Genomic DNA, 14374 nt, shown 5'->3' on the forward strand with positions numbered 1-14374 from the left:
GACATGGATTACTGGAACCATGTCCTATGGTCTGATGAGACCAAGATTAATTTGTTTGGTTCAGATGGTCTCAAGCATGTGTGACGGCAATCAGGTGAGGAGTACAAAGATAAGTGTGTCATGCCTACAGTCAAGCATGGTGGTGGGAATGCCATGGTCTGGGGCTGCATGAGTGCAGCAGGTGTTGGGGAGTTACATTTCATTGAGGGACACATGAACTCCAATATGTACTGTGAAATACTGAAGCAGAGCATGAACCCCCCCCTCCGGAAACTGGGTCGCAGGGCAGTGTTCCAGCATGATAATGACCCCAAACACACCTCTAAGACGACCACGGCTTTATTGAAGAGGCTGAGGGTAAAGGTGATGGACTGGCCAAGCATGTCTCCAGACCTAAACCCAATAGAACATCTTTGGGGCATCCTCAAGCGGAAGGTGGAGGAGCGCAAAGTCTCAAATATCCGCCAGCTCCGTGATGTCGTCATGGAGGAGTGGAAAAGCATTCCAGTGGCAACCTGTGAAGCTCTGGTAAACTCCATGCCCAGGAGAGTTAAGGCAGTTCTGGCAAATAATGGTGGCCACACAAAATATTGACACTTCACAAACTTTCACTAAGGGATGTACTCACTTTTGTTGCCGGTGGTTTAGACATTAATGGCTGTATATTGAGTTATTTTGAGGGAAGAATAAATTTACACTGTTATATAAGCTGCACACAGACTACTTTTCATTGTGTCAAAGTGTCATTTTGTCAGTGTTGTCCCATGAAAAGATATACTTAAATATCTGCAGAAATGTGAGGGGTGTACTCACTTTTGTGATACACTGTATATATATATATATATATATATATATATATATAAAGTGGTAATAACTTAGTAGTCTATGTTGTACTAATATGAGTGAATCAGGTGCAGCAGTGTTTTCATAAAATCTTCTCTCATAAGTGAATTGAATCTTTTATTGAGAACAATTGTTTATACATTATCATTTCAGTAATTCTCTCCTTTATTTGTTAACAAACTGGATATCCTTTGCCCATCTTTGCCCTTTAAAGTTTCAGCCTTTTCTGGATAATTGCTTTTTTTTACTTAATCATTTCAATCACCTGTTGACATTAACTGTTTAAAATCATATTTATTTTTCTTACCTTATTACTAACCCTAAATTGCCATCATTCCAATGTGTTGCAGGCCTGAAATGCAGGAATGAATGTATATTCACAAATAAAATGAACTTGAGCAGGCAAAACATGAAATATCTCAGGTTCATCCTGTCCGCAGTGAAATAACAGTATGAAAGTTTTTTTCTTCTTCATTTGCTTTTTCCATGCTGTCCCAATCTTTTCTAACTTGGGGTTGTACATTAGGTGTAAGTTGAAGCATCTGTGAGGTCAGAAAGAGGACATGGGCCCTCATAAAAACTGTACATCCCCACATGTATTGATAAAGATGTTATATGGTGGTCTAAAATGATGTGAAATGCACCTGTAAAGCAGGGAAAGTAACTTAGGTGTGACGGTGATGATGGTTCTCATCTTTATGTCCTATAAGTGGAATGACTTCTACGTTTAAAAGATAATAGTATCATTTTAAACAGAAATAAGATGCTACCATTTCTACACTGAGAGAAAATGTGCAGTGTAAAAGTAGCTACACCGATCAGCCATAACATTAAAACCACCTCCCTGTTTCTACACTCACTGTACATTTTATCAGCTCCACTTAGCATATAGAATCACTTTGTAGTTCTACAATTACTGACTGTAGTACATCTGTTTCTGTGCATGCTTTGTTAGCCCCCTTTCATTCTGTTCTTCAATGGTCAGGACCCCCACAGGACCACCACAGAGTAGGTATTATTTGGATGGTGGATCATTCTCAGCACTGAAGTGACACTGACATGGTGGTGGTGTGTTAGTGTGTGTTGTGCTGGTATGAGTGGATCAGACACAGCAGCGCTGCTGGAGTTTTTAAATACCGTGTCCACTCACTGTCCACTCTATTAGACACTCCTACCTAGTTGGTCCACCTTGTAGATGTTAAGTCAGAGACGATCGCTCATCTATTGCTGCTGTTTGAGTTGGTCATCTTCTAGACCTTTATCAGTGGTCACAGGACGCTGCCCATGGGGTGCTGTTGGCTGGATATTTTTGGTTGGTGGACTATTCTATGGAGCAAACTCCATCAGCATTGCTGTGTCTAATCCACTCATACCAGCACAACACACACTAACACACCACCACCATGGCAGTGTCACTGCAGTGCTGAGAATGATCCACCACCAAAATAATACTTACTCTGTAGTGGTCCTGTGGGGTCCTGACCATTGAAGAACAGCATGAAATGAGACTAACAAAGCATGCAAAGAAACAGATGGACTACAGTCAGTAATTGTAGAACTATAAATTGCAACTATATGCTAAGTGGAGCTGATAAAATGGACAGTGAGTGTAGAAACAAGGAGGTGGTTTTTAATGTTATGGTTGATCGGTGTGTTTATAAGAAAATAATCGATGATATGTTGGTGTGATGCAATGGAAAAAAATCACCTTTTTATTACTTCAACACACATTTGATTTATTTTTTTTGACTAAACTAATTCTTATTCCTGTTTTATCCTACAAGGGAACATTTGATGTGCCAGTTTTAAAATGTTATCACATTATAAGTAATGTCACATTGAAAGGAAAGGTAATGCTATTCCCTATGCAGGGAAAGAGCCAGATGTTTTTAGAAATAGAGGGCAGTTCAAACTGAATTAAATGTTTAACAAGATTTGGAAATGATTTAATGAAAAAATAATTTGAAGTTAATTAAAAAGGGTTGCTCAGCCACAGTCTGACTTCTCCTTCCCTAGATCTAAATAAATCCTCGGTTGATGTCATTGCCTGAGCTAACTCTTCTAGAACCTTTTATGCTGAGAGAGCTATATGCCAGTCACATAAATTGGATAATGCAGGTTAAAGATTTACTAGCATTTACTAGATTTAACCCCACACATCCAAATAAAACACAGTTTAAAGTCTAAAAATAAAATAATTTAGCAAAAAATTAAAAAAACTCTTAACTGTGGTTTATTGTGAAAGCCAGGTCAGTTTTTTAATGTTATTTATTTATTAATTAAGATTTTAATGTCATGTTTTACACACTTTGATTACATTCAGGTAATTGCTGGTTACACAAGATTTATCAGTTCAAGTTTTAATCTCCAACACAATCATGGACAATTTTGTATTTCCAATTCACCTGACTTTATGTCTGTGGACTGTGGGAGGAAACCGGAGCTCCCGGAGGAAACCCACGCAGACACGGGGAGAACATGCAAACTCCACACTGAAAGCACCCGGCTCGCCCAATTAGGAATAGAAACCAGGACTTTCTTGCTGTGAGGCGACAGTGCTACCCACCGAGCCACTGTGCCGCCCAAGTTTTTTATATAAATTTTTGAAGTTTATAATGTATTGCTCAATTTATACAAATATAACATATTTCTGATTATCCATATAATAATAATAATAATAATAATAATAATAATAATAATAATAATAATAATAATAATAATAATAATAATAATAATAATAATAATAATAATAATAATAATAATAATATGGTTTTATTGTCTTTTTTTTATACTTAGAGTTATAGTAAGATTAGAAACATGACAGATTTTGCCCCTGTCTCTGATTAATGTCTTAATCCTTGTTTGACCACAACTCACTTTTGGTCCATCTAAGATGAGCTCAGGCCCAGAGAACTTAGCAGTGTTTCTGTGTAGAACTGATGTATGGTTTTCTTTTTGTGTAATAGATTTTCAGGTTTAATTTCTTAAAGCTGAGACAAACTGTGTTAAGTACTCCTGAGCCCATGTACCTATATTTTTCACAGTAGCTCACAGTTACTCATGCAATGCTGTTTAAAGGCCCAATAGTCACTCACAATTAACAGTGGTTTCTGTTTCTTCACAATATTATGTACAGTAGGTAGTAAAACACTTAAATTATTTGCAGCCAAAGTTCAGTCATGAAGTTTGGCACAAGGTGGTTAATAACGACCAATTATTGCTTGCACAGACTGAGCCTTTGGTAGATCTTACTTTTAAACCCAATGATGATACCCTCACCTGTTATTAACTCACCTGCTTATTGTGGAATGTGTCAAAACACTGTAACTTGACTCTGTAAGTTTCAATCAAAATGCTTTTTTTGCCTTTTTAGTTGCAGGCAGTGAATTCTAAATGTTTATATTTACAAAATACAATGAAGTTGATCAGTGAAAGCATTGTAAAATTTTCCATTTTTTCCAGTTAAATAGAGATTCATAAGAATTAACAAACCAAAGATTCATATATGCAATATGCAAGGTTTAATATATGCCATATTTCACACTGTTTAATAATGACCTGTTGTAAATGTATTTTTTCCTTGTATCCACTCAGACAACACAGCAGGGATTGTAACCTTACGTAGCGGTTTCCGGCGCCGTGCTCAGGAGATCTACCACCTCCCCGTGATAATTGAGGACAGTGGTTACCCAACACAGAGCAGTACGAGCACTCTGACCATTCGTGTATGTGGCTGTGATTCTAATGGCTTCCTGCTGACCTGTAGTGCAGAAGCCATCTTCCTCCCAGTGGGACTCAGTACTGGAGCACTAATTGCAATCCTGCTTTGCATTATTATACTATTGGGTAAGTACACTGTAAGACATCTCCAAAGAAGGACAAAAGCCTGTCTGTAAATTTGTATTACTAAGGATTACAGCTTTATATAGCGCTGTGTTTGCACTGCACAATTACAGGACAAAATTACAAAATGAACCTCTTGATCTCTTGAAGAGATTTATATAATGCTTAGGAATTAAATCAACTGAGCTGAATTTTATTAAATTTATAACTTTGACTTACTGGTAATAAAAAATAGTGATTGCAGGTATAATTTCAGGCTTCATAATAAAAAAAGAAAGAAAGAAAAAAAATAGTAAAACCAGAAATATTAGAAAGAGCGAGTATGGCTGGAAGACCTAAACTTATTAATTACAAGTGGTTGTCTGGTAGGAGTTCCAGACATGCAAATCACATCCTTACACTCACTAGCTTTGACAGGTTTACTGTATGTTAAATGCTATTTCTTCTTAGCTCCTACCCACTAGCCCCAAATAATTGTGGAGCTCTGGCTTATCCCAAGTTCATGCTACATGACTTTCAAGTTGTTCAGATCGCTGTACAGTTCACACTACACAACCTGATCTCTTGTAATCGGGAGTCTTTTAAGTCATTGTGGTTTTCACACTACACGACTGATCTGCAATAGTGGGTCACACACTACACAATCTGCCACCAGGAGGAATCTCAGACGAGTCTGTCTGGTCTCCCAAATCATGTTTTGTCATGAAAACACATGCAAGAAGCGACAAGTGGTTTAATGATACCATGTCCAAAAATACACAAGAAGCGAGTGGTCAAAGTTGTTTGTGTGCTGATATGCAGCGTAAAAGCAAGTAGGAAAAAGGAATGAATCTGCCTGAAGGAGTGGCTTTGAGGCCAGCAGTTTGTCTGATTTGCCTCCGATTTGCCTCATCTAGCGGCAACCTGTCGGCAAATCAGTGCAAAAATTGTGTAGTGTGAACTAGGCATTACCTGACGCACTCCACCAATGTAAACAAAGTGCCATGTTGCTTCCCGGGGTGCACTCTGTATTCTTTACTGTCTACTTGTGGTGGCCGGTAAGCAAAGTCTTTCCAGAGGACCAAAATGGGTGGAGAGGGCACAAATATCTTCAACAATGAGTGACTATATGAGAAACTGAATGTATTAGTGTTATCTGTAAGTAGAGAAGAGTTGATTCATGTGTATAATGTTTCAATTCATGCAGTTTTGTTTAATAACCATCTGTCCAAACTTGAGGACCTCACCCCATGTTGCATGTGTTTGAAAACCTCGGGTTCTGTACCAGTTCTCCCGCCCACTGATTCACATGGCAAGCACATGCAACACAAACAATGCATTAGTTCAAACACAAAATGAAATGTATGTAATTAGTAAAAATTACATAAGTAAAAATTGTGGCGATCTGGTCCCACAGTGGTTTTACAAGATGTAAAATAAAGCCTCCACAAGGGGGTGTTCATGTACAGGTTTATTTTGTTTTTATGTACCTTTTAAAATGACTTTATTTCTGGCTTTTTTTTTTTTTTTTTTGCAAATCATTTTTTTGGCTTATGACCCATCCAAGGGTCGCGACCCAGGGTTGAAAAACCCTGCTATAAGTCATGTGAAGGCAGCTGCTTTCTCATTTCACAATTGCTGCTTATGCAGTGTTATACATCAGCTGAATGTGCCTAGTCACATGTTTATTCACATTGATTGGTGAGAGAGAAGTGCTATTCCTCTCACCCAGAGAACATGACATATCACACCCTCATTGACTCTGGGTCATTAATGGATGTGGCATTGTCACTGCTAAAACTTATGATCTTGCAGGAATTAGGTATATAGATATATACGGTATATACTGTATATATATATATATATACTGTATATGATAGCTTAGTGGTTAAGGTACTGGACTAGTAAACAGAAGGTTGCCGGTTCAAGCCCCGCCACCACCAAGTTGTCATTGTTGGGTCCCTGAGCAAGGCCCTTAACCCTCAATTGCTCATTGTGTTCCGCTCACTGTGTAAGTCGCTTTGGATAAAAGCGTCTGCTAAATGCTGAAAATGTAAATGTACTGTATATATACAGTATATACTGTATATATATAAACTGATCAGCCATAAGATATTAAAACCACCTCCTACACTCATTGTCCATTTTATCAGCGCCACTTACCATATAGAAGCACTTTGTACTTCTACAACTACTGACTGTAGTCCATCTGTTTCTCTACATACTGGTCAGGACTCTCCCAGTGTTGTGCTGGTATAAGTGGATAAGACACAGCAATGCTTATGGAGTTTTTAAACACCTCACTGTCATTGCTGAACTGAGAATAGTCCACCAACCAAAAACATCCAGCCGACAGCTCACCCTTGGGCAGCGTCCTATGACCACTGATGAAGGTCTAGAAGATGACCAACTCAAACAGCAGAAATAGAAAAGCGATCGTCTCTGACTTTACATCTACAAGGTGGACCAACTAGGTAGGAGTGTCTAATAGAGTGGACAGTGAGTGGACACGGTATTTAATAACTCCATCGGCACAGTATTTAAAAACTCCATCGGCATCCACTCATACCAGCACAACACACACTAACACACCACCACCATGTCAGTGTCACGGCAGTGCTGAGAATGATCCACCACCTAAATAATACCTACTCTGTAGTGGTCCTGGGAGAGTCCTGACCATTGAAGAACAGCATGAAAGGGGGCTAACAAAGCATGCAGAGAAACAGATGGACTACAGTCAGTAATTGTAGAACTACAAAGTGCTCCTATATGGTAAGTGAAGCCGATAAAATGGACAATGTGTGTAGAATCAAGGAGGTGGTTTTAATGTTATGGTTGATCAGTGTATATCAGTGTAAAAAAAAGTAGCCTAGCAAAGATTTACATCAAGTACAAACTATCACATTGTCTTCCTGTGAAAGACTGACAGCCTGATGAGAGGCTCCCAGCACAGGTGTTTAATGGCTGGCATGCCTTACTGCCTCTGTGCCTGTGAGAATGAGACAGGCCCCATAGGCTCTTTCAGTTATGTCCTTGTGAATGTTGCCAGTCACAATCACTCAACAACAGCACACACATGGACAGGAGAAAAATGAGGAGAATATCAGAGAGAGAGAGAGAGAGAGAGAGAGAGGTTTAACAATAAAATAAGTTATTTTCGTACAAAGCGTGCTCAGACACTATTTAAAACACCAACATTTAAAAGATGTACCATTATAACTAACCTCTCCTCTGTTTTATACGTGTGGGTTTTGAAGATAGCTTATTTAGCTTGACCTAGCAGAAAATCGGTCGGAGTGCACTTCCCTCTCCGTTCTTTTCTATAATTGCACCCAAAAATAGTCTTGTTAAATACAAGAACTAACCTACTGAGAACATTTCCAAGCAGCGAAAAGAGAAAAGAAAAATCTGTATAGTTGCAGTACAGTGGAGACATTACTTTAGTTAGTTTAAATGATGCATAAAAGTGTGAAATGTGTCCATTCTTTTTTTGATTAAAACAGTTGTTTATCAAGACCGATGCCTTGTTTATCAAGGCAGACTGTTTGGCTGTATTCGTAGTATACGTTCAAGTGTTCCATTTCATATACGAGGGATCTTCAAAAAGTTTCAGTACTTTTACATTTTCGTTGGAAACGGTGAGGGTGGGAGGAGTAGTAATTGGTCGTGTCTGAGAGACTGAGAGAGAGCTTATAGTCCGGATTTAGCGCCATTTGATTTCCACCTTTTTGGACGCTCAAAGAAGTTTTAAGGGGAAGAAGATTTTCATGTGATGATGATGATGTGAAAGCAGCGCTGCATCAGTGGCTATGTGCTCAACCAAAAACATGTTTTGCTGATGGCATTAAAAACTGGTATGCTTCGGAAGGTGACTGTAGAAAAGTGATGTAATGTGTTTTTAAAATTCTAAATAAATAAGAGTTTTAAAAAAGTGCAGAAAACTTTTTGAAGAACCCTCGTAAATGGTGGAACATTTGACAGGATCACTTTTTTTGTTAAAGAATTAAACAATGACAGTACAAGGGAAAACAAATCACTTATTGTTAGACCAGTTTCAAATAAACAGTTTACCATATGTTCCTCTTTAAGAAAGATAACAATGGCTTTACTTATTTGTAAAGCAGACATGACGCTTCCTACACCAATTTCACTTCCAACTGCTAGTAAACAGTCCTACACTGAGACAGCTTGATCTGACATACATTTACAATGATGCTGGGCTGTAAGATCAGTAAAACCATTCATTTTTCACTCCATTGCTGACACTGGACAATTGGACAGTGGTAGCCTAGTGGGTAGAGCTTTGGGCAATCCAAAGAGCAATTAATCCAAAGGTTGAGGGGCCACTGTTGGGCAAGGTCGCAACAACAGTTGACCCTCCGCTCTGACCCCAGCTTCCAAATGAGCTGGGATATGTGGAAAGAGAATTTCATTGTACCGTACACCTGTATATGTATATATGACAAATAAAGGCATTCTATTCTATTGTCACCATAATGTTGCTTATGAAAACACAAATGTAGCAGTTTTTGATCCTGTAACTAAACTAAATTATTAGATAAGAATAGAAAAAAGGGAAAGTTTAGAATTCATGTAGCAAAGCTGCCACAAACTCACATGCTCCTCTCACATGGTGCATGCCAGAGACTTTTTGCACTGCTATTATTGTGTTATTATTATTATTTTCTTTTTTTATTTGTTTCTTAAATCTTGAATTGTGCTTTCGGCAATACGAATGTCCATATTTGTCATGCCAGTGAAGCTATCTTTGATTTAAACTGAATTTGAATTCAATTGCATTAAAAGCGAGAGAGAGATCAAAATAGGAAGGGGGGGGGGGCAACTCTATTATAGATGTTCTATTAGTGAGTCTGACGCAGTTCCAGTTTTGCAGCAGCATTTGTGACAGACTCAACTAAAGTACCATGCAATCAAATTAAAAACATCATCAGCTTCATGTCTGTCACGTCCAAACCATACACACATAAACTACACACTAAATAAGCATAGTGACAATACATTACAAGGCAATTTGTAATTTTGATGCAATCCATATGTATACAATATAGGTTAATTACATGCACACATTATGCCCTTTGCGTGCACTTATTTACTTTGTTTTAATGTTTCTTTTTAACATCTAGCATGATCAAATATGATTACGTTGGATTTTAAGTCTGCTTTTATGAAACTGAATATTAACTTAGGACAGATAATTGCACAAGTGAGGGGGTGTGCCCATGATGTTTATATTGTTAACATAAGGTATGAATTTTGGATGTATTAGGATGTGCAGGTAATTTAGTCTTTTTATAGAGGCATTGGGTCTTCCATCCACTCCATAGAACCCTTGACAGTGCAAATAACACTGTCAGGGGTTATATTTACATTTAAAACTCTTTGTAACATTTCAAATGATGCATTAATTTATTATTATTATTATTAGTAGTAGTATTATTATTAGTGTTATTATTATTATTGTTATCATTATTATTATTATTATTGTTATCATTATTATTATTATTATCATCATCATCCATCATCATCATCATCATTATTATTATTATTATTTACCTAACCTTGCGTTTATACTCCTACAAAGGTACGGTATGCAATGCAAGTCAGAATTGCTGTATCTTTCACTTGGTGGGGCTGTTGTCTCACATAAAAATAGAAAAGCAAAACCCACTGTGTTTTATACCTCACAATATTCACATTAATCTCAAAAAACGTATTTGTGTTTTAAATATATTTATATTAATGCAAGCCAAACTGTCCACCCAAAAAATATGCATTTTTAATTTTGTCCTTAAATTAAAATAATTATTAGATAAGCCAGACACACCCAGGCTTAATTACTGACAGCCCTGTTAAATCTAACTATTACTTAATCAGAATTTTTATATGTAGGCTGGACAATCTTAAGTAGCAGCACACAATGGACCAAACATAAGAGATGTAGGGAAAGGGTTAAAGGATTACAAAGTGATGCGTTTAGGCTCCAGATGCATGTTCTTCCCGTGTCGGTGTCGGTTTCCTCCAGGAGCTCCGGTTTCCTCCCAAAACAGTCCAAAAACATGCAGTCAGGTTAATTTGAGACTCTGAATTGCCCTATAGGTGAATGGGTGGGTGTGTGTGTGTGTATATGTGTGTCTGCCCTGCGATGGACTGGTGTCCTGTCCAGAGTGTTACTGTGTGCCTTGCGCCCATTGAAAAGCTGGGATAGGCTCCAGCGGGGATTGTCTGTTCTGCATAGAGAGCTGGAAATCAAATAAATATTTTTTTTGCAATGCAGCGTTGGTATTATGGTTTGCCATGGACGATAAGTCACAAAAACTGTAAAGCTTGTGTGTGTGCCGATGTATCCTGATAGAAACTATATTATGCCCCGTCCCATGTTTTTACAACTCCTCCCCCGGGTTTTCCCTCACCCTGTATCTTGCGTTCTCATTGGCTGTAGTTCCGACATAGTACTCGCTGCCACTTGCAACGCCTTTCACACTTCACAATTTTGAGTCGCCGACTGGTCCAGATATTTAACATGCTAGATATTTTTCTTGAGTCTGCTCGCCGAGCGCTCAGCGAGCCGCTCGGATCGAGTTGTTGAGCAGTTCACATATAGAGATCGAGAGCTGAGTTGCCTCAGAGCTGCCACATCTAGCGGCAACCAGTCGGCAAGCGAAAATAAGGGCAAAAATCATGTAGTGTGAACTGGGCATAAGCCACCACTTAGCCACAACCACTCAGGTTCATGGTGTGCTCAGGTTCATGGTTATAGTAGTAATGCTGGTTTGGCATGTAAGTAAAATATTCAATTCTCTTGTTTTAACTAGTTTTATATTAACCAGAAAAAAAACTTATATTTCTGGGTTCTGCCTACTTTTAATAGGAGGTTTTACATGCAAGTTCACAGTGGGGTATTGATTATCCAGGTAATATTAAATTTACCATTGCTTTACCCTGGTTAGGGTCATGGTAGGTCTGATTTATTGGGCAGAAGGCATGGAGCACTCCACACACACACACACACACACACACACACACACACACTTAGTACTATTTTAGTAGCTGTTGTGGGAGTAAACCAAAACACTTGGAGAAAACCCATGTGGACACAAGGAGAACATGCAAACTTAACACAAAATAATTAAACCCAGACCCTTTTTGCTGTAAGGCAACAATGTGAATAATACAATCCAAGTAACCTAGGGTTGCTTAAGGCCTTGCTTAAGAGGCTAATAGTGGTAGACCTTTTAATGAAGAAGTCCAGTTACTGCAACCACTAAGCCACCATTTAACCACAACCACTGTTGTGCTCATGTGCACTCATGCAAGTTTGACATGTAAGTTAAATGTTTAGTTTTAACTAGTTTTATATTTAGTGTATATATATATCATCCATAAAATAATAATAAAACCACCTCCTTGTTTGTCCATTTTATCAGCTCCACTTACCATATAGAAGCACTTTGTAGTTCTACAATTACTGACTGTAATCCATCTATTTCTCTACATACCTTTTTAGCCTGTTTTCACCCTGTTCTTCAATGGTCAGGGCCCCCACAGGACCACCACAGAGCAGGTATTATTTAGGTGGTGGATCATTCTCAGCACTGCAGTGACACTGACATGGTGGTGGTGTGTTAGTGTGTGTTGTGCTGGTATGAGTGGATCAGACACAGCAGCGCTGCTGGAGTTTTTAAATACCGTGTCCACTCACTGTCCACTTTATTAGACACTCCTACCTAGCTGGTCCACCTTGTAGATGTAAAGTCAGAGACGATCACTCACCTTTTGCTGCCGTTTGAGTTGGTCATCTTCTAGACTTTCATCAGTGGTCACAGGGCGCTGTTGGCTGTTTTTTTTTTGGTTGATGGACTATTCTCAGTCCAGCAGTGACAGTGAGATGTTTAAAAACTCCATCAGCACTGCTGTGTCTTATCCACTCATACCAGCATAACACACACTAACACACCACCACCATCAGTGTCACTGTCACTGCAGTGGTAAGAATGATCCACCACCCAAATAATACCTGCTCTGTGGTGGTCCTGTGGGGTCCTGACCATTGAAGAACAGTATGAAAGGGGGCTAACAAAGCATGCAGAGAAACAGATGGACTACAGGCAGTAATTGTAGAACTACAAAGTGCTTCAATATGGTAAGTGGAGCGTGGTAAGGAGGTGGTTTTAATGTTATGGCTGATCGGTGTATACACATATATTTCTTGGTTCTGCCTACTGTTAATGAGAAGTTTTACATGCAAGTTCTCAGTGAGGTATTGGTTATCCAGGTGGTTTTAAACACAGCTAATATTTATTCTAAGATTAAGAAAATCAAGTTTGTTGTTTGTTTGTTTTTATAAGATGTAGAGAAGTGGAGCGGCACTGCTTCAAAGCAGTCACGACAAGTGCAAATCATGAGTAGGCTTGGCAAGATTGCAGCTGCTGTCAATCTGTTTGTAATGTGGGAAGCTGCTAGAAATTGTTTGTAAATTGCTGTAAACAATATAGAACAAAGCAAGACTGTTGCCTGCGTTTAGAAGAGAGAAGCACATTTTCTGTCATTTTTTAATAATCACTGATGGCAGCCCTAAAGATGACATATTTCATCAAATTGCATGTGAAAATGTGTGTGTGTGTTTACACGCTTCTGTCTTCCCACAGTGATTGTTGTGCTGTACATGGGGGTGCGCAAGCAGAAGAAAAAGGAGACGCTAATGACCTCGAAAGAGGACATCCGGGACAACGTTATCCACTATGACGACGAAGGTGGGGGCGAGGAGGACACCCATGCTTTCGACATCAGCACACTTCGAAACCCTAAAGCTGTCAAAGAGAACCGCTTTCGGCGTGATGTTAAACCAGAGGCCAGCTCTGTTCCTCAGCCACCGGTGGTCTCACAGGACAGTTCAGACCTCCAGAAGTTCATCAGCCAAAAGTTGCAAACATATGACGGAGATAACTCCGCTCCTCCTTATGACTCACTGGCCACCTACGCTTACGAGGGTGAGGGATCTGTAGCCGAGAGCCTAAGTTCAATAGAGTCGTTACACGGTGAGACAGAGGAGGATTACAATTACCTCAATGAGTGGGGACCTCGCTTTAAAACCCTCGCAGGGATTTTTGGAGAATGTTCACAAAGTCAGACAGATATCACGTCCACCAGCACCACCACCACTGAAAACAAACATTGATGCTGACTGCTTTTCAGACTTATACACAGATGTTTATTTATTAACGTAATTTTCTTGTCATTGTTTTAATATTTTATTTTGTAATATTTTCTTATAGTTACGGTTCCCTTTACAGTGTGTGTTATGGGACATAATCAGACCTCAGTGCTGAGTTTGTATTCAAAAAAAACATTATTCCTGAGAAAAAAAATGGGTTCATGTCTCAAAATGTCATGACTTGGGTTATTTTTTACACTTGGTAAAAATACTCCAGTCCACACAATATAATGTATAGGTTTGGGCAAAGCATTTATTTACACTTATGACACTCAGCAAACACTCTTATCCAAAGCAACTTACAGTTAAACAAGATTAAACACAATGCAAGCAAATGAGAGTTTGAATCCATGCTCAGGGGCCCAACAGTGGGGCCTTAACTTGGCAGAGTCGGGGCTTGAGCCAGGAACCTACTGAAATACCACTGCCCATAACAGGTGTGTCTATGAACTATGAATTAATCACACATCATAA

The 14374-nt window shown here is 38.8% G+C and overlaps 1 protein-coding gene across 1 annotated transcript in view; it reads left to right on the forward strand.

Annotated features, from left to right (window-relative positions):
* cdh12b (cadherin 12b) overlaps nt 1-14049 on the forward strand; it is a 161880-nt gene extending 147831 nt beyond the window's left edge. Inside the window, exons 10-11 of the mRNA XM_063002942.1 lie at nt 4438-4689; nt 13335-14049. Coding sequence (XP_062859012.1) covers nt 4438-4689; nt 13335-13864 — 782 coding nt within the window. The 3' untranslated portion in view covers nt 13865-14049. The remainder of the gene's footprint in view (nt 1-4437; nt 4690-13334) is intronic.
* Nucleotides 14050-14374: the final 325 nt, after the last annotated feature.

Source organism: Trichomycterus rosablanca, chromosome 10, assembly GCF_030014385.1.
Source record: "Trichomycterus rosablanca isolate fTriRos1 chromosome 10, fTriRos1.hap1, whole genome shotgun sequence".
In the NCBI taxonomy this organism is placed as follows: domain Eukaryota; kingdom Metazoa; phylum Chordata; class Actinopteri; order Siluriformes; family Trichomycteridae; genus Trichomycterus; species Trichomycterus rosablanca.